This window comes from Nesoenas mayeri (assembly GCF_963082525.1).
Source record: "Nesoenas mayeri genome assembly, chromosome: 3".
NCBI lineage: Eukaryota > Metazoa > Chordata > Aves > Columbiformes > Columbidae > Nesoenas > Nesoenas mayeri.
In genome coordinates, this window is record NC_137544.1 from 65,739,249 (window position 1) to 65,766,663 (window position 27,415).

At 41.0% G+C, this 27,415-nt stretch overlaps 1 protein-coding gene across 2 annotated transcripts; it reads right to left on the reverse strand.

The window, feature by feature from the left end:
- OPRM1 (opioid receptor mu 1) lies at positions 1-25,062 on the reverse strand (the record flags this gene model as incomplete). Of its 2 annotated transcripts, none has more annotated exons than XM_080340825.1 (4): positions 1-33; positions 7,879-8,399; positions 9,262-9,614; positions 24,716-25,062. In XM_080340825.1, the coding sequence occupies 4 exons, from the start codon at positions 25,060-25,062 to the stop codon at positions 1-3; spliced, it is 1,254 nt and encodes a 417-aa protein (XP_080196951.1). The 2 variants fall into 2 exon arrangements, with proteins under 2 accessions (XP_080196951.1, XP_080196950.1); XM_080340824.1 differs by lacking the exon at positions 1-33 and adding an exon at positions 506-544.
- Between the last annotated feature and the right edge of the window lie 2,353 nt (positions 25,063-27,415).

Genomic DNA, 27,415 nt, shown 5'->3' on the forward strand with positions numbered 1-27,415 from the left:
TCAGCACACAAATAACCTGCACATAAAACACCTCTACAAATAAATTTTAAGAGTAAATTGAGTACCAACAGTATTACAACTTCATTTCCCGTTATTTCCCATCCTTGAAAGCTCACCATCATTTTTCAAGCCATTGTTGTCTAGCCTTTGAATATTTGCTTCCAACCTATTTAACTTGTCAAGAACATGTCAGACCGCTACAGGTACAGTAGCTTTGTTTTAGACTTATGTATGTAGTCCTGGTAAACGTGACTGTTTTGAACACCAAAGCCTGGCAAGCCCCCATATCTCTTGGCTCTGCTTGCTGCTAAGTTTCATGCTTCTGTTATGTGCAATGCAGAAGTGCTGCAGAAGCAATTTTTGACAGACTGGAAAAGGAGGCACTTTCCTCTCTGGTGTTTTTTTTGAGGGAAAGTGTATCCTACACATTCCCATCACATACTGCCCAGACACATTGTGGCACTAGTGTGTCATTGCTTTGAGAGCTATACGGCAGGAGAACCTGTCACGGCAGTGGAGTAGTTTCAGCTTCTTGAAGTTCCAACTGAAAGGAAAGAAATTGCAAATGCAATGAACAATTACTTGATTTCTTCCCACCCACAAGTTCATGTGTGGTGTTTGCATGTATGTGTTTGTGGGTGGTTGTTTTTTCTTTTTTTTTTGTGTGTGTGTGTTTTGTTTGTTTTTAAGAGAAATACACTTTTCATTTCCAGCTACTGTCCTGCTGTATAAAACTAAACAGGTAGATCAGATAGTAAGAATATGCCTTTGCAATGAAGCAACAAAGGCAGGGGGAATGACCACAGAGAAGTTTTATGTCTGATCTCTAAAGACAAAGAAATGTTAGTAGATCTGAAATTTGAATTAGAATAAATTTAATACCAAGCTAGCTGTTCTCTTTCTAGAGAGTAACCCTCTATGCCTTTAATGAATATGGCAGGATTTTGGGCTCCTCACTATAGGAAAGATGTGGAGGTGCTGGAGAGAGTACAGAAAAAGGCGACAGCCTGGTGAGGCGTCTGGAGGACAAGACTTACGAGGAGAGGCTAAGAGAACTGGGACTGTTTAGCCTGGAGAAAAGGAGGCTGAGGGGAGACCTTATTCCTGTCTACAACTACCTGAAAGGAGGTTGTAGCGTGGAGGATGTTGGCAACAAGTGATAAGATGAGAGGAAATGGCCTCAAGTTGCACCAGGGAAGGTTTAGATTGGATATTAGGAAACATTTATTCACATAAGGGTTTGTGAAGCAGTGGAACAGGCTGCCTAGGGAAGGGATTGGGCTACCATCCCTGGAGGTGTTTAAAAAATGTATAGATGAGGCTCTTAGGGACATGGTTTAGTACTGGATTTAGGCTATGGTTGGACTCAATGGTCTTAGGGGTCTCTTCCAACCAAAATGATTCAATGATTCTATTTCACTCCCTCCCTGTATTACTTCTGCAGTAATTGCAGAAGAGTTAATATTTTAGATTATACCTTCTATGCTCATATCAGTAAATTGGCTAACTTTTGGATTTGCAGCTAGAGTTTAAATTCTGTGTGAGATGGACTTACATCAGCAAACCAACCTAGTAACTCTCATCAGTCACTCAGACGTCCCATTTGCATAGAGGCACAATAGCACCACAGATGTTTCCATCAAGAAAATCTGCTAAGTGAACAGCAAGTACATAAAGTCTGTAACCCTTTGTACTACCCAGCAAATGTTGCTCTGCAGCACTAGAACCTGTGGACAAGAGAGTGGGAGATACTGTGAATAACAGGCTTATGCTATGGAAAGCAGAGTCACAGGTGAAGCCCGATTGAGAAAAGACAGGGAGTGTGCTTCTGTGAAAGTAACCGCACATGGGGAAGGATTTTTGTGCCAAGGAAAAGGAAAGTGCATTTTCTAACTGGCTCGATTTCCAAGCACATTCATCGGAGTGGAGGCTGTTTGGGCTTCTGATTTGGAGATAATTTTCTCCAAGGCCACAATATAACTCAAATGCTTCTTCAATTTAACATGCTATATTTAGGAATTTTCTTTATTCTCTATTTGGAATATTTCTCCTCAGCTCCTTTAGGCCAGAAACTGACCTGATTCTAAACGTGAATGTCCCCATGTTTTGGAGAAGCCTAGATCCAGATACGAATTTTGAAGTCCATATTCACTTATTTTTATGGATTAGATAAAATAGAAGCTTATTTATTTATTTGTTTGTTTATTTATTTTTTTTTCTTTTTTACCAGTGAACTTTTTCTGATTAAGGAAAGAATTGAAATGTTTTGTTACCCATTTATTCTAATTCACAATTTAAGGAATGCCACAAACACAGGCAAACTTAGAAGCCTTCTAATTAGTTCTGGTTCTCATACCACAGTTTATTCTTGTTTGCTTTAATGAAATAGTCTCACAAACACATTCTGTTTTCTTTGCTATCTAAAAGATTCACTAAGGGCTGGTCTAAGTACATATTAGCTACAAAAGAAAGCCCAGTTTCTATCTATTGAATTTAGACAATCTTTTCATAGATGTAGTTATTATCTTGACAGAAATGGTCTTTATAAGAGATCAGTTCTTAATAATTGTTATTGAAATACAGTATTATTTACCAAGAAGTTGTGTCCATTTTCTAGAAATACACAGAAAGACCATTTTCTATTAATACAAGTAAATATGAATCTGCTGAGGTTTGGAGTTATAGAATCTGCCCAGCTTTTGTCATGTTTCTGTATAGGACTCACCAGCATTCCCCATATTTGTTTATATCTGTCATATAGCTCTGGGAAAATTCAAATGTAAGAAAATACTTTATTTATTTATTTAATCAAAGTGAAACTAGCTTTCATTTTTTCCCTTGTTTCACCTTAAAAATATTTTTTTTTTTTACTCCAATATCCTTTTTATTTCTACATATGGCTGTCAATCCAAGCAATAAAGAGAAAACCTTTCAGGGCTGTGCACAAATACCAGAGCCTCTGATTACTGGACATATCTTAGGCTTCATTTTCAGCATATGAGAAGGATTTGCAGCTTCCATTATGGCATTTAGACACAGTGGTTAAGGAGAAAGCATTAGAAGTTAAAAATACAAAAAAAAATAGTTACATAGGACGACTAAATAGTCCTTAAAATGTGCCTATACATCATTTGCTTAATTGCTTGGATATATTGAGGTGAGACTGCAATAAAAACTTAGATATATCACAAATAAACTAACCCACTGAAACAAATTTTATTTATCAGATTTCTATAGTTATTAATAATAATTTTTTCTGAGTATTTAGTATTTTTTAGTTATTAACAGGCAGATAGTAATAAAAATATAAGTTATTTGGAAAACAAACTTTGCAAGTAAAAATAATTATCAATGAATTTTAAATTAAAAAAAAAATCAAAATTTAAATCTGGGAGATAAATTAATGCAAAGAGTCTCTGTGCATCTAAAGTAAAAGCTGCTTTGAAATATTTGTCAAGACCACAGAATCACAGAATGTTAGGGATTGGAAGGGACCTCAAAATATCATCTAGTCCAATCCCCGTGCCGGAGTAGGAATGCCTAGGTGAGGTTACACAGGAAGATGTCCAGGCAGGTTTTGAATGTCTCCAGCGTAGGAGACTCCACAACCTCCCTGGGCAGCCTGTTCCAGTGCTCTGTCACCCTCACTGAGAAGAAGTTTCTTCTCAAATTTAAGTGGAACCTTTTGTGTTCCAGTTTGAACCCTCTACCCCTTATTCTACCATTGGTTGTCACCGAGAAGAGCCTGGCTCTATCCTCATGACACTCACCTTTTATATATCTGTAAACATTAATGAGGTCACCCCTCAGTCTCCTCTTCTCCAAGCTATAGAGCCCCAGCTCCCTCAGCCTTTCCTCATAAGGGAGATGCTCCACTCCCTTAATCACCTTTGTTGCCCTAAGATCTTTGTTATTAATCAGCTTAACGTCAATGACATTAAAAAAAAAAAAAAAAAGAAAAAAAGACTATTTGCAAAAGCTAACGTTTTGTCTTTTATTATCATTCCCTACATATATTGTGTCATACAGAGAAAAGTTCACCGTAAGCAGTTCTGCTTTGTAATCAATTTTTCCATAATTCCATCACTCCTACTCTTGTTTTAACTCTTCATGCAAATGCAAGATTGCATATGCCTCCTTGAAAATTAAAGTGAGCCAAGACTTCATGCTCACTTTGGAACAAATGTTTTGTTTGTAAAATGTAACCTGTAATACAGGATACAACCCTCACAGACGTGAAATATCTCAGCCTTACACCATTTCTAGGTTTTGGATGCCTGATTAGCCACTGTCTGTTCTCTCTCAGAACTATGTTGCTTCATTGAGCATGTACTATTTTTATAAATGCTCACACCATCCATATTATGGATCAGGTGCTACATTTGCATTTGAAATAACGTGCATTTCTGGAGGAATTTTGAATGTGTTCAGCTCTTCCACTTTTTGTAAATGCTGATAAAATAATAATCAAACTCTTAATCTAGATCTTTTTAATAATGCCAGGGAGACATGGAGTAGGCCAAAGGCCAGTATCTTAACTCACAATGAGTATTTGTGATGTTTCCTGTTACTGATTTTGCACTGATAGAAAACACAGTTGTTCACCAGTGAATGCTTATTTTTAAGTGCTTTTAGACTGTGGGGCCCTAAGCTGCTGAATGACTGAGTGCTTGCTATTCTTATTAACTTTATCAGGAGTAAAGAATTCTCACTTGGCAAAAAAGCAACTTTTAGAACATCCATTTCTTCAAAAATGACTTGAACTGTGCCAAGTACTATAAAGGCTTGCAATTAGAATTTGTACCAAATGCTCTCCAAGGCCTTGTCTATACAAGAAAGAGCTTGTCTGTATACTTAGATCAATACAGATAAAATAACTAGACTTTCTTGTACAGAAAGCATTTATCTGTGAAAAGGATGCCCTGTCAATAGAATTTACAAATGTTCAGTGTTCAAACAATGGTTTTTTTCTTTCTTTTTGTTCTTTCTTTGTTTTTTTTTAATTTTCTGAGAGAAAAAAATTGCGTTTACCCTAGGACTTTTTGTTTTTTAAAATAATAATGATAATGATGATGATGATAATAATAATAATAGATGTTACCCTTGTAAATAGTACCCAAGAGAAACTTTTTACTGTAGGTTAGTCCTACAACATTGTCTGTCATTCTGATAGTAGCAGACAAAGGAAGTGTTGTCTTTTACATAAATGTTTCCTGAAAAAAAAACCCCAAAAAGTGTGAAAAAGGCTTGCTGTGAATGTATTTGATAGACTTTGTGGAGAGTGAGAAAGCCTGTCCCTGATAGCTGGTGTGCTGTAATCCAGGGAGTGCAGCAGTGAGAAGGCTCAGGTCAGCATCCAGTGAGCACATCCTGCAGAAATAAACTGGCAGCAGCAGCCAAAACAAGGACTGCAGGGATGGTGGTGAGGGAAGAGAAATTTGACCCATTTATGGCCACTTCAAACTCTTTCAAATACCAGACCATGCAAAGAGACCTATTCACACATCTGTAAAGACATGAGCTTCCAAATGTTGTCTTCTTCTCCCCAGCCCTGGAGAGAACTGCTGGCTACTTCCTAGGAAGAGCTACAGAAGTAGTCAAAGCTGAGTAGTCACACCATTTCTTACAGTTCTGCATATGCTTTTTTTGTTCCATGTATATTGGCTCTTTGCTTCAATTTCCTTCCTTACTGCCTCACTCGGACATCACTCCTGATATTCTCTTTTCTCCTCTGCACTCTTACTCTCACCTCCTTTCCCCTTCAGCATCTACTCCTTCACTTCTTTTTACGTGTACTCTATTTCTTAACTAATTCCATCACTATTCCCCAAATGGAAGGAAACCAATCAACCAAGAACCCAGCTGTGAGACCAGCCTCCTCCTTATTGCCTCTATACACCTCACTTAACTGGCTTGGTCTACCCCTGCCTCATCTGGCTCTCTCACTTGTTGATGTAGGTTAAAAGACCTTTGTGGGAAGGATCATCTTCGATTCTGTGTTTGCTCAGTGCCAGGAGAAAAAGACTTTATTTCACTCAGCCTCTAGGCAGTAAGTACCACATCAATCTTTGCTAAGGCTAAAAGTTTAGAAGGTTACGGCTCTCCTAAAAATAATAGAAGGAAGCATAACTAAATGTAGAAAATGTGTGCATATACACTGCACTGTAAAAAGCTGGAATTGTACTAGATATAGTTACAATCCTATTGTCAGACACATGCACAAAATTGATTCCACTGAGGATTACAAATGCATTATTAACAGCTGAATCTGTCCACTAAATTTTTGGTATACCTAGTAAATGCTACACATATATGCATACCTTTATGTATGCGCCTATGCAAAGTTTGGGCAGTTCTGCTCTACCACCAAAGTGTGCAGGTACTAACCGATTTCGCAGGTCACAGTTTGGCATCTATGAATCAGATGCTGGTGAACTACACCACCAACTGCAGATGCTTAATAAAGCTTCTCCTTCTCTCTTTAGCTTCCTCTCTCCTCTTTTCTGGTGCAGTGACTATTTTGTCTGTTTGGAGATAGTAAAGTCCTGACGCAGGCTTTCTGGCAGCAGCCGAGTGACAAGTATGTGATATCTTTCTCAAGAAGCCATTGACTTGTGCCCCTTAAGAAGGCAGCTGGCTTATGTCTGAAGTGGCAGCAGTCAGAAACTGATGCAGGAGCAATCTAAGTATAATACATTGCTGAAAGGTGATGTGTTAAGGAATGAACAAAGCTTGTGCCTTTTGTTCTTCTTTTTAACGAATTACAAAGGTGAGTCAGGCTTTTTTTAGCACTTGTGATGAGCATGAGTTACTTTCATGAATGTTAAGCTTGTCTTCATCTTTTGTTTGGTGTTAACTGAGGAATGTCGATTGCAGGAATAATCACAGGAACATGGATATTGAACATGTAACAAAATAGCTTCTTCACAAAAGCTAAGCAAAATTAGCCTGAATTAAAAGAAATCTCTCTTGGTATCTGCTGTGCCATAAAATTCCTACTTCTCAAAGGCTTTTTCTACATGGAAAAGGTATATTCTCAGTATACCTTATTAATAAATGACAAAATGGCACAATACTCCTTAATAGTTGGACTAGGTGATCATTGTAGGTCCCTTCCAACTGAAATATTCTATTCTATTCCTATTCTATTCTATTCTATTCTATTCTATTCTATTCTATTCTATTCTATTCTATTCTATTCTATTCTATTCTATTCTATTCTATTCTATTCTATTCTATTCTATTCTATTCTATGCGTATACATATTCATATGTGTTTATATGTATCTCAAGACCCACTCTAGCCAACACAGATAATTATCTGATACAAGAACTGCATGCAGACAGGACTTTGTCTGCTTCTTGCATATGTTCCAGGACAAACAAGGCCAAGTAGGCCTTCTTTATACATCAACCAAAAGTGTACAAACACAGTTTCTTCTCTTTTTTATTCACTCTCATAATAGAAGAAATAGAGAGACATATATTCTGTTCCATTCCTGTCTCCCTAAGCAGACAAAGAGTATAAATAGAGAAATCTGTGATTATTCTCTAGCCAGTTCTAAAGCAGTCATCTGTTGTAAACATCCTGCAAATAAAACACTGTTTTATTCACTTTGTATATGCATGCATGCTGGACCCAATCATACAAGGTACCTCTGAAAGCCCTCAGCTTCTGAACATCAACTAGAGGACAGAAAAACTAGCACCATGCAGGACTGGGGTCTCTGTGTATGCATGCACCTATTTCAAATATAATCTTGAGGGAGTTTAGACCTTCAAAAAGCTACAAATCAGTATAAACTGTAAATTCAGAATACATGTCATCTCCAAGCGGGAGGCCTGGATCCAGAGATGACATCTCCACTGCTAGTCATACCTGATGGTTAGTCCTGTCCACAGTGTTGGCAGTGGAAGCATGGTCACGAGTGTTTTGTCGAACTCGAGTGGAGTTTTGCTGCTCAATAGTTGAGGAAGTGGGGATGCAGAACTCTCTGAAACACCTTTTGAAATTCTCATCTAGAAATGCATAAAGGACTGGATTAAGGCAGCTATTTGTATACCCTAGAGCAATACAGAAGTGCCAGGAGACAGTCTGGAAAGTAGTTTCTGGGATGTTGACCAGGGCTTTAATGATGACATAAATGTGGATGGGAGTCCAGCAGACAATAAACACTGCCACCACCACAAGAACCATCCTTGTGATTCTCCGCAGGTTCCTGTCCTTCTCTTTGGAGCCAGATAACATGCGAACACTCTTTAGGCGTAAAATCATCAGCCCATAGCACACGGTAATGATCAGGACTGGCATGATGAAGGCAAAGATGAACACACAGATTTTCAGGAGGTTCTCCCAGTACCAAGCAGGGTGGGAAAACGTAAGTGTGCAGTCAATGGAGCCTAGAGAAAAAAGAAAACAGCAGAGAAGAACAAGTGGTTCAGTTTTTCACGTGCTTTTCTTCAAACCTTTATTTTTTGAAAGCACAGCAAATGTGTTAAGATTTACTAAATAAATGGCTAAAACGAAGCAACCTGTGACCTGGCATCAGTAAAAACATTGATAGCACACAGGTCTGAAAAACATGCATGAAGTGTCAGTTAAAAAAACAAAACTGAAGTAATGTGTTTTCTTTGGCATTTTATAGCTTGGAATTGCACGTATATCGGACAAGAAAAACAGCTGAATTGTCATAAATGCTTAAACTTTGACTCATTTTCACTTTCAGTATAAAATCTGGCCAAAAAAAAAAAAAAGAGATGACATGACACTTATTAATTGTGCATAAAGGACGGTTTGGATGTTGAGATGCTATCGCTTCATGGAAGGTCTTTGAGCATCATGCTCTGCATCATGTCTTGCCAAATTAGATACAAAATATCTGTGACTGCCAGCTTCTGTGGGAATATCCTAAGTAAAAAGCACAGGCTTCTGTGCTGTAGGAGAGTGCATAAGCACCTCACAGCAGAAGGTAGGCAGTCACAGATGCTCTTCCAATGACTACAGTAACTGTGTGGGGCAGCAAGACTCACAAGGATCTACAGAAGGAGCTGGAGCTGCCTGTTGTAGAAGACAGAACATGTGCAGTGCTGTGTCGTCAACTACAGCCAGACACAAAACTGTTGAAGGGCTCATCTGCACTGACACCTGCTTTATACAGGTGGAGGTCAGAAGTTAATTCAACGTCTCTACAGTAAAGTGAAACAATGCAGAAAGGAGTTTAAACATGAAAACATTCAATTTAGGAATGAAAGCCAGACTTACCATGCCTGTATTTAGTAGTTGCCATGAACATAACTGGCAGGCCAATGGCAGATGAAAGAATCCAGTTGCAGACATTGACAATTTTGGCATTTCTGGGGGTACGGAAATCAAGGGCCTTAACTGGGTGGCAAACAGCTACATAGCGATCCACACTCATGGTGCAGAGTGTAAAGATACTGGTGAACATATTGTAGTAGTCTATGGATATAACGATCTTACAAAGGATTGTACCAAATGGCCATGTTCCCATCAAGTAATTCACACTCTGGAATGGCAGAGTACTTGTTGCTAGGGCATCTGCCAATGCAAGATTGAAAATATAGATATTGGTGGCAGTCTTCATTTTCGTGTACCTAGAAAAAAATCAGCAAAACATGTGAAAGATCACAACTGACAGTGTTAAACAAAACTGAGTCCAGTGCAGCATGTATTAGAAACTCCTGTGAAATAATGTGTTAGATATTATAAAAGATCATATTTTCTGCTTTTAACCAAATGATCTTGCTATGGTTTATCTATAATGATGTTTGCAGTTCATTAAAACATTAGTGAAATGGTGGAAGAAAGAAAAGACTAATTTAACTTGTGCAGAGAGAAAGGATACACATAGAAGAAACAATATTATAGATGCTAAAGAACTGAGAAATAATTTGAAAAAAAGTGTTTGTACATATCAGACTCTGCATTGAATGGACACATTTTCTGCATCTGCTGGTTTCACGTCAAGTATCAAAACTACAGTCTATCGAAACTGGGAACTCATTTGTAGGTTGTGGAGTAGTAAAGACGCAATTCCTCAGGGAATAAGTACATAAATGATTAGTGTAATTATCAAAACCACTATGTCTAAAAACTCAGGCTTTTAAGATTTTCTCATTTGTTTATAATTATAGAATTCTAAAATAATTTGTAATGATGTTTATTACATTGCTTTACTAATCTCAGTGTCCCATATAAGTTGGACAGATGTTTTTTCCAACTAAATGAGAACACAGATGCTATTGACCAGATGCACTGAGTGTATCAATAGAATCAGCGCCCTGGGTGGATGCTGCAGCCCTGTTGCTTGGGGTGGGAATTCATGCTCTGTCTCACAGTGCCTATTTCAGCAAAAGGGTCTTCAAACTCCTTTGCACTTTCCTCTTGCTAAGTCTCTGGCACTAACTACCCAAAACCCACTGTCTAAATTTTGAATATGTCACACTTCAATCACAGCTGAACAGGGGGAGCTTTTTATGTTTTAATTTGTGTTTGCATTGCTAAAGGTAGAGTCCAAATTGCTCCCTAGTTTCATCAACTTTTGTGAAGAGACATTTACAGCTGCAACTCCCTGTGTCAGCTGAGCAGCACTTGAGATCCACTGTTCATGAACACGCTTTCTTTTTGCAGTGGTACAATGACTATTTCATGCTAAATAATGTGTCTGGCTATCTTGCCCTGCTGTCCTTCTTGCTGCTGAGGTTGCTGGGTGCTGTGGCTGCCTGGCTTTTGGAGAGACAGATGGCTCGCTCTTTTGATAAAACTCCATTCTGTTTCTGCAGAGTAACAAGTGCACTGTTTGATCGAATATTTTACAATTTATGGAGCGATTTGCCCTTTTAAAAGGATTTTCCCTGTCAGGGAAGACAAAGTGTAAAATATAGTATTTAATGTTGTTTTTTCTCTCTGACTTTGATGTCTCAGAACATTATTCACTTCTAGAAAACAGGCGACAGGGCTCTATAGGGAACACACATTTTGGTAGGGTCTGGAGAAATGTAGATTTCTTGCTGAATGCATCTAGATAGCTTTTATGATGAACATCTGAAGAACTATGTGCTGGCTTTGTTATCTCATTTTGTAGCACTGTGCATGAGGAGCCACTAACAACCCTAATTTCAATTTAGTTGGTTTTTTTTTTTTTATTATTTAATATTTTCAAGTAGATCCAAGCTCGCTCTTGACTGTTGTCTTGAGAAAGTATGACCTGCGTATGATACTCCCAAGTTTTAAATAAAACCTATATTCTGAAAGTACCCTAAAAAACTTTTCTTACAGGAGCACTCCATTTAACCAAGAGATTGTAACACCGAGGAGGAGGTAGATGCTGCAAGCATCCATGCCTCTATCTGCTGCGAATTATTCAGGAAAATGCACAGGATTGTAGTGTAGGGGAGGTACACAATAAGGTGCAGCTCTAAGAAAAGTTTGGAGGGAGAAGAAAATATTTTCTAGGCAATTCGCTGGAGAATCTTGCAGAGGAGAATGAAATTAACAGCATTTTTATATTGACTTTACTATTACCCAGAAAGAAAATGTTGTACTAGGCCCTCCTTTTGCCATGTTTCCTGTTGTTCATCAAAAATGAATGTCTTTCCCACAGGTCTGAAAACAGATCCAGGACTAGCTAAGGTTCTGTCCAGAGATGTAACCTGGAGGCTGATTGCATTATGAGCAGCCATCTCCAGCTTGCTCCAGTCTGGTCTGCTCAGGCAGCAACAGCAGCGGAGGGACAGTGGCTCTCAATTCCGCACAGACAAGAAAAGGTGATGATGATCCTGCACCCTCACCCAGGCTGCTGATCCCTCGTCAGTTCTGAGGTGATTGTCCTACCTTTATGGCTGGACAAGAAGTCATGCTTAGGTGTGCTGCTCAGTGCTGCTGCCATCATAGAATCACAGAATCATAGAATCATTTTGGTTAGAAGAGGCCATCAAGATCATTGAGTCTAACTGTTAACCTAACACTGGCACTAAAATATGTCCCTAAGAATGCCATCTATTTGTCTTTTAAACACCTCCCGGGATGGTGATTCAACCGCTTCCCTGGGCAGCCTGTTCCAATGTCTGACAACCCTTTCCGTGAAAATTTTTTTCCTAATCCAGTCTGAACCTTCCCTTGCACAACTTGAGGCCACTTCACTTGTCATATCGCTTGCTACGTGGGAGAAGAGACCAACATCCTTCATCCTACAACCTCCTTTCAGGTAGTTGTAGACAGCAATAATGTTTCCCCTCAGCCTCCTTTTCTCCAGGCTAAACAGCCCCAGTTCCCTCAGCCCCTCCTCATAAGACTTGTCCTCCAGACCCCTCTTCTTTGGATACCCTGCAGCAACTCAATGTCTTTCTTGTAGTGAGGGACCCAAAAATGAACACAGAATTCGAGGTGGGGCTGAGTACAGGGGAACAATCACTTCCCTAATCCTGCTGGACACACTATTTGTGATACAAGCCAGGATGCTGTTGGCCTCCTTGCCCACCTGGGCATACAATTCTGGCACAGTTCTGTCTCGAGACCACATAAAGATATTTTTTTTTTTTTTTTATTCAGCAATTAAAGCCATTCTGATGATTTAAAGGGAATACTTAATACAGAAAAAAAAATAAAATACATCAACCAATACATGACTCTTAGGCTGACTTGCCAGAAGATGAGCAGAGAAATTCTCTGAATAAATGGAATAAAGGTTCTCTGCTGAGACTGGAATGGGCCTTATCCCAGCTAAACGCTACACATTTTTCAGTTTTGCTATCTTTCTTTCATTGTCAGCTTATGCTTCAAAGTTCTGGGACTTATTTCATTTAATGGACTATTTATGAAAGATTTTGCTTGATATACTCTGTAATTTGTGTATTTCTAATCACACTGTTCTTAAAAAAAAAAGCAGAGCTTTTGTGGTGGTAGAAAGTATTTACCTCCACAATTGCCTAATCAACAAAAGCCTATTGAAATCTACATTATTCTTTTCAGTGAATTCTATGGCATAGAATATTTTAAGATTTTATAAAGGGCTTATTTCTAAGAGGTACATTTTGTTAAACATGTCTTTTTCGAAATAAGTAGATTATCAGTGTTGCCAGGATTATTTTTTTGGTATGAACAAATAAATACTAAACCAATTGATTAACAGCAATTTTAACAGCAGGGAAAATAACAGTCACTCGAAATGCAGCTCTTCAAAGCTTTGATATTAGCCACTATTATACCTTTCACTAAGGTATCGGTCTACTTATTTGAATAAGCAGCACAAACATTTCCATCATCAAGACATAGAGGTATAATGTGATGAGATTTCGATACTTCAGAGGGACTGGATTTTATATGTAATTAAAGTCACAGGATGTCTGTATGGCTTATAATACCAAAAGTATTGGATTTAAATGCAATCTTTTAACAGATAACTGCTTTTGCACTTCCACTCAAGGCCACTAGGGAACCTAGAAATGAACAGGTATGTAACGAAAGAGTCTTAAATGCAAAGCCATTAAAATCTGAATGCTGATATTTAGAGTACATTGACATTTCAGCATCTGAAATACTAAATATATTAAACTTTGCATGACAAGTGAAGACAAAAGTTGGCTTTGGGTAACATTATTTCTATTTTTACAGCTCTGCAATGAAAGACTAATAGAACATGATAGTTCAATTATTTTGTGCATATTTAGCTTGATACTGCTCTTGATACATATTCAGATTAATCATGCTCATTATAATACTGACACTCACTAATATGCCCTTTCTATCTCCTCTTTGTAGGTCCTATATCATAAAATACCTGTGTTTATGGAGCATGTTTTTGTTGGTACTAGCAGAAGATATATCAGACTTACAGCATTAGGAATATCATTTTTGTCTGTCTAATTCTGTAGGGCAAACTCAGTCTTGCCTCTATCTTCAATCCAACAAAGCTTTAAAATATACTTGAAGACTGAAGATCTGATCTGTAGAGGTCCACTCAACTGGGATTTCTTGGAATAAGAAAAAGCAATACAGAAAATCATGAGAACCCTTCTCAGATAGTCACTGAGTTCCTAGTACTCAAGGATAAATAGTCTCACAATGACCTCTTCAACTGGCAGCCCATGGGCCACTTGTATTTTGCAAATGAAATAAAAGGTGGTTCATGAAACTAACCTACAGAGACCCCCAGCTCAGTTGCACAATGTATAAGAGCATATTGAGCAGGAGCCATGAGCATCTTCCCTTCCACCTTACAGACACATGACAAGAAAGATGTGAGCCTGCTTCTACTTCTCTTTATGCAAGACATGCCACAGCTCTCTTTCTGGCCTGCCCACTCCAAATGTTTAGTATACGCCTATCGTGCAATAATTTTTGAAGATTCCTTTCTTTTAAGACTCCATCTCTCAAAAGTAAATAAAAAATAACATGGCAACAACATATTTTCTTTAAAAATCATGATATTTTTGATTTGCATCACACTTTTTCTAAGCCTAATAGACATAGTTGGTATTGTACCACCTGAGTCTTGACCCTATCCCTTCTTGGATAAGCCATTTACATCTCCGTGGATTGTTGAAATATACCCTGCTCCAGACCCTTCAGCCTTTCCGTACCAGATCAGTTTTATATCATCCTTGTACCACGAGGCTGGTACAAAGAAGTCAGCAGGTCTAAGTCTAGCCCCATGAATACAGTGACACATACCATTACAAATTTGAAAACTGCTCCTATCTGAATAGGAACAGTGAGGAGAAAAGCAGAAACAGTCTTTTGCACTTAGGAAATTGGCTGGCTGATGGTAGATTGGTAATAACAACATTCAGTAATACAAAAGCATGCAAGCTTTTGTCCACAGAAAGCTAATTTGGAGACAAAGCCTCCTTCAACTGATCTGTTTTTAAGTTCAATGCAAAATACATGAAAAACAGGCTTAATTACAGGAGATTCATTGCAGAAAGCAGTTGTTCATGAACATGGTTTGACTGCTGAAAGAAAAAACAGCCAGCAATTAGGTCTTGCATACAGACAACCTGACATAACTCTTGTTGATGCTGGAGGAGATTAGGTTAGTGTTTCAAATTAATGTTCTTTGTGCATAAATTACTTGTTAAACAAACGAAGAATCATTATGTGCATACGTTAGATTAGTTGAGGTCTCCTTGGGTGGGAAGATTGAAACATGTGAAGTATGCCTCGTTGAATCAATTTAAATGAACATCTATTTCCATAGCTGTTCTGCTGCATCTTGTATATGTAACTCAAAAACAGTAGGAAAGAGGGATTTTTTTCATTCAGGTTGGTCTGGAACCCTGTCCCTCTCCTCCCCCATCTCCTCCTCCCTGACCTCCCCCCCTCCCTAATTTCTTCTGTCTGCCAATCCAGTTAGTATGTTTGACACTGAAATGATATCGCTCAGCTAAGCCACATCCTGGAAAGTAACTTTGAGCAAAAGGGTCTCAAATGATAGACTTAACTGATGGCCATCATATCTCATTGTCCTTTTTCTTTCTTTGCATGGTAGTCATTCTCTATAGAGTAAAAGACCCATACTGCATTTCAGCCACAGTTGTAATGTGCACTGTGGCAGACTGTTACCTGCTAAAGTTTTGAAGTCGTATGTATTCTGGATGAGCCTAACCTACCTGTCAGGGAACATATGACTTCATCAGCTTGAAGATTTAGTCTTTGATTCTTTTATTCAGGAATACTTCAAAATACTTATGCCTTAAGCCATTAAATTAAATGCTGGGTACAAGCACCACAAATTTGTGCACAGTGCTTACACATTATTAGTCAGGCCACCTAGATTGGAGGTGCCATACTATGGTTAACTATATACTTTTCCTTTTGAGTTATCTTTTTATGAAAAGATCATACACAAGAATGTAATTTAAAAATAATAAGCCCTCAGGGAAAACAAACAAACAAATACAAAAACCAAACAACCCTCCAGCAGGTACAACATTATAGCAGAAAATGTTCACACTTAGTTACAATGAAATTGTGCAATTTTCAGGCACGTTCACTTACTTTTTGCACTGATCCTGAGTTTGGGGGTAAAAGCTGAACTGGGGAAGGGAACAAGATTTTACTGCCTTTAAGAAAGACAGAGGCAGTGGTTGTTTCCTCCTGTTACAGCTTTGCATCTTGACTCCCAACATGGTGTGACCCAGTCACAGAAATACCAAGTATCACTTCAGGTGTCAAGGCACGACATGCTAAGGGGGAGTACTAGATCTAAAATAGCAAGACCTTGTTATTTGACATACTCAGTGGGGAATGCTGCAAGGCCTCCACATACATTATGCCAGAGCAGCTTTCGCCTCACCTCCCCACATACCAGCAAGGGGATGTCTGTTTTCTGAGAAAGTTGAATGTATGTGCTGAATGCAGATCTGAACACAGGGCAGATAGCTGCTGGGCTGCAGTTGCTTCGGCTGCTACCTCTTTTCTCCCTAATACTTTGTTTTCCCACTGCCAAGTTCCTTTTCCACTTTATTCTCCTCCATAGCACAAATGAACCTAATCCAGAATTTCACCAATGTTTACTTTCCTTGGGTTATCATGCTAGCATCTTTACCTTCCCAGCTTGTCCTTTCCTCGCATCAAGGGCTGCCGCAAGGCATGTAGAAATCCACTGGCATTTGCCTACAGGACCCAAGCAGAAGCATATGACATCTTGTGGAAGAGTATCATCTCAGGGCCATTTCTCCTGTACTGGGAACCAATTAGTGACTTCTCTCAGACCTTAGCTTTTGGGAGCAGGAGAGCCAAATGAAAGACTTTTAGGCAGAGTCAACTTTCTTCAGACTGCTGTGCAGGTCTCCTTGAGAATGATATGGCACCAAAAGAGTTGAGAAGGCATCTAACTCATCCTGTTTTTAACGAATTACAATACTGCGGTGGGCTTTCAGCTAATATTCACTTGTTGCTTTCTTTTTGGCTCCTCCTGCTTTTTTTTTTGTTATTGAAAGGAATCATAGAGAGATCCTCCTTCTGCTATTTAGTTTGAATTGATGAGTCTGTCTTTTTCCAGAAAAACAAAACAAGCTTCTTTCTTTGGGATAAACATGTATTTTGGGGAGGAAGGCTGATCCTTTCTCTTCGTGTCTGACTGAAAGGATTAATGAGTAAGATTACTTCAGATAGAACACACAAACACCACAGTAGTCATAACAGGTAACTATTTTACTATTTCTGTCCTACTATTTTCATGTCTTTTTTAGTTACATGTATATACATAATATCCTGGTATAAATTCATACAAAATAAAGCTGATATCATGCATTCTGTCTTTTTCTGAAAAGAGAAGGGGAACCAGAGAGGAACAGGTCTGTACAGACATGTCAGGTTGCCACACCAACATTTAAGATGTTGCGATATCTTATAACTCCTATTACCCTATTACCCTTATAACTCCTATTACCCTATTTCTTTTCTCAGGCACCATAAAAAGCTACTTAATGATAAAAAACAAATGACAGTAACACATATGCTCCAATGCCCAAACTGTCATCTGCTGGTACACTTCCATCCCCTCCAGCCTATTTAAATGGGCGAAAAAATATCCCCAAATTATTGCAGGACTTAATCTGGCCTGTTTGTTAAACCACATTTAGCTGAGTCTCTGTTTGCTTGGTGCTGAGCCATATATGGGTCTCCATAAAGGCTGCTGCTTTCACCGTTATTGTGTAACGCATCTCTCAGAAATAAAACAATGGTGCTAAAAAGGCCAGCTCAAATATATTGTCATTATGCAGCAGTGGGTACTTACTGCTGAAATTTTTGCTTTGCCGGGATGATGTGAAAACAGTTGGTGTCTTCAACTTAACCTTCTCCCCTCCTGCCTTCAGGGAAGTGTGGTTGAAAATAAAACCACTGACCACATCTATGATAACTGCAGTGACATTTTTCTCGGAGGGACAAGTTAACAGCTACTTTCTCTGGTTTCCAGGTGCTGGTTCCCTCCTCCTGATCTACGGACTGATGACCTCAGGTGAGAACTGTACACGAAACATCACCAGCTTGGCAGGGAAGCTAGCAGGCAAGCCTATGAAGGCAGTAGATGTGAGATCCTCAAAGGTGCGATGGGAGGCAGCAGAGGTAACATCCCCTAGTGAGAGAGTATCAGAGGGGCAGCACAGGTCTCAAGGCAATGCCACAGACCACACAGATAGAAGTGATGCTAAGTATACAAGCTATGGTGATCTCTTGTATACAAGAGATCAGGATCTTCTAGTGAAGCTGTCAAGTTTGATCTGGAAAAGAACAACAGCGGTGAGAAAAAAGGAGTGGAGAGAGAATAAACGTGGAGGAAGACTTGCCTATGACAGGGAAAATGGGAAAAGCAGGCGATGATGAAGGCAGATGTGACAGAAAGAGCGAGCATGATTATGTGTTTTGAGAAGACAGGATCAAAAGTACCAGGAAACATGGATTCAGTCTCTATGTGACAAGGAAGAGATTGCATCTGAAACTGGGGCTCTGAGGGATATACTGAGACCATCAGCTCATGACAAGGATATGGGAAACTGGCTTCTTGGATGATTTTTCTATAGAGGCAGCACATCCCAGGGCTGGAGGCTAGCACTCTGTGAGAGGAAAACAGGGAAAGATCCCCCAACTGCTGCTCCCTGCTCCCCCTTAAGACAGCGGCTTCTCTGAGGTGGGATTGCTGTATAGAACACAAGGAGGAGGAGATGTTCAATTCTACACAAGCATTCAAACATTTTTGTTTTGAAGGTTGATTCTTGATCTGAGATACAAGATCTTACAGCTGATAATTGAACACTTCTCAGTGAGAAGAAGGAAAAAAATATGCTATTTCATGTCTTTCACAGTTACCTGACTAGCTATGGTCTGTCATCCTTACATTTTTTTCATCATGCAAATTCAAAGGGAAGTATAAATAAAATTTAGAATTTTTTATCATGAAACAGATGAATGAGAATGCTTCTTAACACAGCTGGGCTAAGCTGTGGAATCCCTTGCTAGTAAACAACATTAAAAGCCAACTTCCAAAAGGTAGCAGGGTCTTTGAAAGATAATGATAGCAGCCCTACTTATAATGAAATAAACCCAAGCTTCATGGTTTAAACCAAAGAAGGCACAGATGGTTATAAAAAAGAACTTCGTTTGAGACCAGTCTAACCACAGCAATTCAGAAAATAGTTGCTTTCAGTTTTTGTTGTTGTTGTTTTTTAATATTGTTATAATGATCAAGGATTGAAAACTTATTTTCACTGGGAATCATAATGAAAATAAATAATTTGTGGAAAATGTCCACTAATAAGGGTCTGTATAACATTCCTCTAAGAACACCTAAGCTTAAAAATAGCCAACTTAAAATCTTTAAAAATGTTTCAGAATTCTGAAATTTTACTTTAGAGAATGTTTGTTTCAAAATAGCTTTGTTTAGACATGGTAATGTTGTGACCTTTTTTTTCCAACATTATTTTTGATTCTGATTTTTTTTTTTTTGGACTACTGCATGGTAGAAATGTCCACAAAAAGCTATTGAATAACATGCTGATGCAAACTGCAACTCAGAAAGTCCCTCTGCAGTCTTAGCAGACTGTTAGAATAATTTTCACACAGTGATGCTCCTCTTTATTCCATTCTTCAACTGAAAACTGGCTGCTGGCTATGATTGGAAAAGAGGTTAGTAAGCTAGCCTATGATTCTGAGACATTTGGGCTTACATCATGTTATGTTTGAGAGTTTTGTAAATATGTCACCATCTGATCTAGAAAAATTATGAATGCTTATCGACAGTGTTCAGCAGAAGTTATGCCTGATGATTTGAAAAAATAAGGTAAAATGAAATAAAGCAGTACTTCAGGATTATGCTAGCTAATTAGCTCATTAGGCATTAGGTTGTTAATAATTACATAATACAAACAATATGCTTACAATATTTTCTGATTTTACTGAAGCAATGAAAAGTTGCTAAAATTTTACTTATTTCTATGAGGACATTTTGAAAAAAATCTGGAAGTGTTTAACATTATTTTTCCTGGGAGCCATTACCAAAATGATACTCCAGGAAAAATACAGTGGGATCAGAACAGGTGTTTCAAGAGCAACTAAGTGAGAGGGGATGTTTTTCTGCCCAGAGATGGCTGGGGGTAGCTGCTAGCACAGTGTGGGAGGGTCTGCCCTCCTGGGGCAGGCATGCTGTCCTGTGCGGGGAAAATCTCACTCGGACTGGGCACAGGGTGGCACAGAGTTGCACAGAGTCTGGTTTAGAAATGAGTGTTTGGGCTGCAGAGCTGGCTGCTGCTTGCTCTTATCCCACAGTCACCTCTGTACCCTCAGGGTGATGGGGGTTATCCCCACGTTGCAGGCTAATGTGTTTTTGCACAAATTTTGACTATAGCTGTGACGATACATTAAAAAAAATTATCTTTCTCTCTCTCTCTCTCTCTCTATATATATATATATATATATGTATATATATAAAGGTATACATGCTGTTTTATCTGTCTACTTCCCCTGATCTTGGGGGATGGAGAGGAGCAGCTTGCTGTGTGTGACTGTGGATGGAAAGAAATAATGAATTTATGCATTTCTTGGTTTCTAAATTTCCTGATCTGTGTTGCTACACGAGATGCTGTAGGCCTTCTTTCACACAGCATCTATGACTCCATGTCACCTTGCAAAGAAGAACCCTTCATTTTTAGTAAAACTTGCTTTGTTTCATCCACTTTTAAGCTTGTGATCATTTTCAGTTAATTTCTCTAAACAGACGCTCCCTGCTTCATATGTTATAATGTCTTTTCAAACCCCATGCTTTTCCCTTTCTGTGCACATGTGAGAATATTTATTTCTCTGGTGATATCAATTATTCCTGGAATTGAAATTTCATCCCAAATTCCACTTTACTTAGCAAAAGTTTTCCTGAAATGTAAACTGAGCTGAAATAACCAGAGCTTTTAGTACTGCATAATCTTTCCAGATGAGATGAAGTTTCAGTCACCGATCTTTTTTTCAACAATATTAAGAGGCAGTTTTGAGAAATGTAGAAAGAAATCTCTTTATTTCAGAGGACTGATGTTCCTGTGTTTGTTTGTTTGTTTGTTTGTTTTAAACCAGGGTAATCATTTACACTAATGAAACAAGACATTTCCTTCCTCCTGCTGCAAAGGATCACAGAGAACCTGAGGCCCTTTTGTTTATGATACGTGACAAAATTAATAGCAAAGCAATTAAGGAATCACTTTAGTGACTTTAGTGGCTATTGGTGGAACTGCAGTCCTCTCAGGGCACTTGGCATCACAGAGGACTTGAGCCTCCCAGAGCTATCCCTCTCTTTCAGTCCAGTGATGTCAAGATTTTAATCTATGATCTATTACAGCTTCCAAGCATATTGGCTTAATCACAGGGCATATTCTTCTTCCCACTCTAATGTGTGACTAATATCCCACTGTCTTGATGAGAAAGCTGGAAAAGCCTATAGATTACTGTGTAAACTAATTCAATACCACATGGTACTAATTGTACACTGTCTTGTTGTACTCTGCAGCAGCTAAAAGTAGCATTTGTTGTTGACATAGCTATAGCAACACTGTTCATATTAGTAATTTACACTTCTACAAAGCACATGAGTAAAACAGATAATAAAAATTATCTACAGATTTTTCAGATTGCAGGAAATTTATGGCTGGCAGTAAAACCTGACTACTACTGCTGTCACTCAAAAGGTGTTGTTTTGTACTTGACAAAAGAAACAGCTCAGTGTTAGTAACATGGGGTTCAGCCTCACACACTACAAATATAACACATAAATATTAATTAAAGAATGAAAGTATTCAGCTGAACAAGGACCATTTGGAAGAATGGGGAGGGTGGATGAGAATGTGTTAATTATGAAGTAACATGCATATAAATTGGAAATCCATGGATCTCTTTTGCACGAAGAGCCTGATTTTCATATTGATAATGATATTTTTAACTCCTTGTTGGACATATCTGCTTTCTGATCTCTGTTTGCTCGAACTGGGATAACAGGGTGGCACTGTAGACTGACAGTGATGGTTCCACATCAGGCAAATACTTGCACAGCTGTGGCTCCAAACCCATGGATCTGCTTCATGTGGAAAAGTTGTGAGAATGTTTATAAGAATAATATAATAATTATTTAAAAATATTTCCAAAGAAGCCTAGCATGAGATATTAGCATGCAGCACACTAAATATGAAGTCATGGTTGCTTTCACTGGGCCTAGAGTCTGAAATGTGACTAGGGACTGAGTTTCAAATATCTAAGCACCTACCTCCCAACTCCTAGTATTTTCAAAGCAAACTAGTACTAATATTACTTTAAAAATTTCTTTCTAGTAATCTTAATTTTCTCAAAATTAACACAAACTTCAATATTTTATTCTTCCTGAGCAGACATGGTGTGAGATGTAGATAAAGAAGGTAAGTTTTATATGATGCCAGATTCAGTCCAGTGAAAGGTTTGCCTTCTGTCTGTAGTTGGATCCAAGGATATATGAATCTGAGTACATATGCTCACCATTTAGTATCTACATATTATAGGACTGGGAATATTGTCATGTTAGTATAGCTTGCAACAGGTAGAATGTTCCCTTATGCTGTTCAGATATACTAAACATATAGAGAAGCAGAGAAAGGAAATGCATTTTAATGTTGCTTAAACCACACATCGTGTTCAACCATTAACATGTGAACTCTTTCTTATCCCAAATTGGTAAACAGCTGCATACTATTAATTGGGAAGGAATTCTGTCATACCAAATGCTGTTCTTGCACAGGAGACCTGGGTTTCATCCTGCCTTTGCCATAGAAATCCTGGATGGTTTTTGGAGAATCCATTTAATTTATTTGTGTTTTCCTCTGTAAAATGAAAACATATTTTTGCTTTCTCCTGTTGCTTCTGGCTTTTGTTTTTAAGCTGTAATATCAGGGAAAGATGTGCTCTTCAGATAGAAATCTAAATGCAAGTGCCTCATTCAATTTGGCTTTGTGGTGCAAGTGTAATTCAATTAATTAATGCAAGAAATATGAACCCAGTATGGGTTATGCCTGTTATAAATACATAATTCCAGTGACAATCTGTGGTATATTTCTCTGCGGACAGCTAGCCTGGCTCTGTTACATTGTGCATCTGCTTTTTCTCCCAGTGGAATGCATTCAACACTGGCTCAGCCGATTGCAGTCATGCCCCTGTTCAGAAGCCTTTCTGCAGCTGTATTTTCACCTAGATAGCTTGAGCCTCAGACTGACTGAAGCCACAGGGCAGAAAAGAATTTCCCCAGCTCTGTGCACTTAAAATACAGTCTCTAAAGTGTAGTTAAACTCACTAGGTTTCTGAGCTACTATAGTTTGAACCACTGATGCACATTACTTGTGTTCCCATGAGATCTATGAGCTGCACCAGTTCTGCAGTGACATCCCCAACACATGCAGAAGGAATCATCCTTCGCTACGCAGCAGCACCCTACCTTGACTGCTACCCTCACCCCGGACTTTTTATAGCCAGCACCATCAGTGCTGCACCCACCACAAAGCCACGCCGCACCCACCTCAAAGCCACGCCGGTGCTGCCGGCCTACAAGCGATGCTAACCTCTGCTCCAGCTTCCAGCTCTCCATGGGGACAGCCCCCCTACCCAACGGCTGCTACCCCGACTCCTTGGGAAACACAGTGTTAAAGGGAAAAGGGACGCTTTATAGACCTGGAAAAAACGGAAGTTCTGTGGCTGTCCCAGCAGGGAGGGAGCGCGCCCCAGGGGCACCCCCCGCAGCAGCGTCTGCTGGGCTCTGCAAGGCTCGGCGGATGCTTGATTTGGAAACGACGAGCAGCCAAGGAGGAAGCGGGGCTTGCTCAGCCCCGTCCCGCCGCCACACTCCCGGGAGGTGGCAGTGTTCCCCCACGGAACCGCCCGCCCCGCTCCCCGGGCGGGCAAAGGAGCCCGTTGATTCCTGTTCTTACCCTCTTTGCGCCGATTTACGGGCGTGGGGTTTATCGTGCGTGAAAGACAGGGTTGTGAGTGACCTGTAAAAGCCCAGGTGGGCTTGAGGGCGGGAAAGCTGCGAAGGGTCCTGCAGCACCGCCGGGTAGCCGGGATTACGCACAGTGGCTGAGATCCTAGTGCACTCAGACACACGCATTCGCATGCATGTACATATACATATAGAAATGTATATGAATATAGCAGGAAATCTATAAATCTGGTCAGAGAGAAGCTTTTACCCGAAATGCCATTTACATTTCGTTTGCGCGTTTGGGAGAAGTGGGGGGAAAGACGTGTGGATGTGTGTCGGGTGTCCGTGTGCGCACACGCTCACACGCTCACAGGCAGTGGCTGAAGTCCCTTTAAATCCTCCCTCCTCAGCGGACAAGTGTGGGATTCAGGCCTCGTTGGCCAGAGCAGCTCCCAAAGGTGCTGCAGCACGGAAGGTCTGCAGAGCATCCCCGGATCCGCACCGGTTTCTGACAAACCGCCCAGCCCGGCCGGTCCTCACGGCCCCACCACAAGTTTCTCTTCCCGACCACCCGTTCCGGCTCTTTCTCAAAAGCCTCCTCCCCTTCCCCGCGGAGGTAGGAGCCCCTGCGCGCCCCTCCGTGCGCTGCCTACCGGAGAGGGCTCACAGCATCCCCCGTCGGGACGCCAGCCCGCAGCCCGGCTTCCGCAGCGAGGCGTCCGCCCCGATGGCAGCGGCCGGGGTCTGTGAGGCAGGGCAAGGCGGGGCGGTACTCACCTGATGATGACATACATGACCAAGAAGTTCCCGAAGAGCCCCACGACGCAGACCACGGAGTAAAGGGCCATGATGGCGATAGCCGTGACCATGGAGGGGCCGCCGCCCGCGGGCGCGCAGGGCCCGCCGCCGTCCGCGCTGCCGTTGAGGCCGCCGCAGGGCTCGGAGCGGTTCCAGCCCGCCACCGCCGCTGCCGCTGAGGCGTTGCCCCAGGCGCCCGGCGGTGCGGCCGCGCAGGGCGGCACGGCGGGGCGGCAGGCGACGGAGGCGTTGGTGGCGAAAGGGACCTCCAGGGCGCCGGCGAGGAGCGGCGCGGAGCCGTTGCCCAGCAGGTAGGCGACAGCCATGGCGCGCAGCGGCGTCAGCGCGGCCAGCGGCTTTCCGCGCCCGAGGGATGCCCAGCGCCGTGCTGGTGCGGGGCGCGGATGGCGCGACGCGCGGTGCCGGGGAGGCGGCGGCACCCGCCCGCTCCGACGGCGCGCCCCGCCAGTGGGTGCGGGCACATGTGTGAGGCGGGCGAGGCGGGCAGGGGAGGAGGGGCCTGTGGAGGCAGGAGGGGCAGAGGGTGGTGGGGAGGAGGGGCCTCCCCACTCCGCTCCCTCCCGGGCCGGCGGGACACGGTCAGCCCCCCCGGCGCGGCCGCCTCCCGCGGTGAGCGGAGCTCTCGCCGGGATGCACCTGGTGCAGAGCGGGACCTGCCCGCCCCGTCGCGCCGCTGGAAGGCCGGGGGGAGCGGGGGGCACGCCAGCAGGTTTCCCCTTCCCCTGCTGGTGGCACTTGGAAAGCGCTTAAAATGTTCCCCTCCCGAGCGCCGCATGCATCGGTGGCGAACAAGAGTCAGTAGACACTGACTTCGCGGGCCCTGGACCGGGGCAGGGAGGGGATCAGCGTGCGACTGATTAACGTAATGAGTCAGGGATCTTGACAAAACGATGCCCTCTGTGATTACAGAGGTAGCTGAGCCTCGTAATAAAACGTGGTGAACTGTACGGCACTACGCTGGGAGGGGCGACTGTGAACAGAATTGTGCTTTGGAAATGACTGGGACCTCACGAATTCTCAGGATTTTCAAAGGACTTTCTGTGCCAGAGCTCCAAGGATCCTCTGTCCTAGACATTGGTATGATTGTTACTGGATGCGATGCCACAGATCAGGAAGACAACCAAACAGTTCTCTGAACTGTACCTGCCTTGTGCCGGGTGCTTGACTCTTACACTGTTTGTTTGCATCAGCATATTTCCGTGATCATTTTGTTGCAGATGAGCAAAGAGATGCATCCTCAGGACTGCCTGCTGGATGGCTGATCATTAATTACTAGGACCTAGGTTTTTAACATTCCATCAGTGAAATCAGAAATGATCTTTGGTAAAGCAGAAAGAATACCTTCTAGTAAGCAGGAGGGAGATAGAAAGTCAGTGATTGCTCCAGCCGCCTCCTTATGGACACACAGTGTATCTGCTCATCATGTGCAGAGCACCTTCCACTACTTCCCAGAGTGATACTGGCAGAAATGGAGAAGAAGCAGGAAGTTGCACCCTGACAGAAAGATGCAAAACCTCTGGCATTTTACTTTGAAGATTTCCCATGTTTCCATGCCACAAACAGTAGGGGCCAGTGCCAATTAGGGTAGGGAACAGTAGCAGAAGTAGGTCATACACTCGTCTAAAGTTTCTCTGGTCATTAGCACAGGGGAAGAAGGGGAGAGAAAGGGAAGAAGGTGTGACAGGACTTTGAGAGGGACACAGATCTGGGTAACCGGTATTCCTTTTTTCAAGTTATGTACTGTCAAGTCTTATCTGGCATATAGTGGAATGGAGGATCTAGTAAGCTGATAATGGGCACTTTTTGTGGATAGCATGTATTACTTCATGGCCAGAGAGAGTATTTTCAGCATCCTTTATTGACAGGAGAGAGCCATTTAGCATCGTATTCAGAAAAAAGAGCTTTAGAATAGGAATTATATTGTCACTGGAAAAAGTTGTGTACAAGGAGAAAGGAAAGCAAGAAGTCAGATTTCACATAGTCAAAGTCACTGCCTCTTTATCCCCTTCTGAAGTATAGCATGTTTAGTCATACACAGAGTGAGAGGAAAAAGGCTTTAAAACTGGGCCATTCTCAAAGACTTTTATGTCTGGGTATGTGCACAGTGTGCAAGAGCCTCTATCTATGCCTGCCCTTTGTTCTACCAAAGCCATCAGAGGAGTTTAATGTAAGCCTGGACACAATTAGTATTTAGACCTTTGAATACACCCATGCCTGGCTGTGGAAGGGATGCGGAAGATGAGCAACAAATATCTAGGCTGCTAGGAGACCCACTCTGCATCTTTTGTCACAGCCAGATTTGTATCATACTCACTGTCAGAAGGGTCTTTGGTGTATTAAAAATAAATATCTTTTAAAAGTCTTAAAAATAGATGCCCATGTAAATCTAGTGTTATATACAAGTCTTTATTATTAAAGACGGAAGACTTACCATGCCTAATTAAATTAGCCTTTTGGCAGGTGCATATAAAAACCTGGGCTACAGAAAGGACTGACAAAAAGCCCTGGGATTTGAGCCCATTTAAGATAGGCATCATTAAGCAGAATTTCAAGGTAGGGGAGAGGTAGTTAAATGCACCTCTTTGTGAAGTTATTACTCAAGGACATATGCAATATGAAATAAATCTTTACAACAATGGTTTCAGATTGTGAAGGACA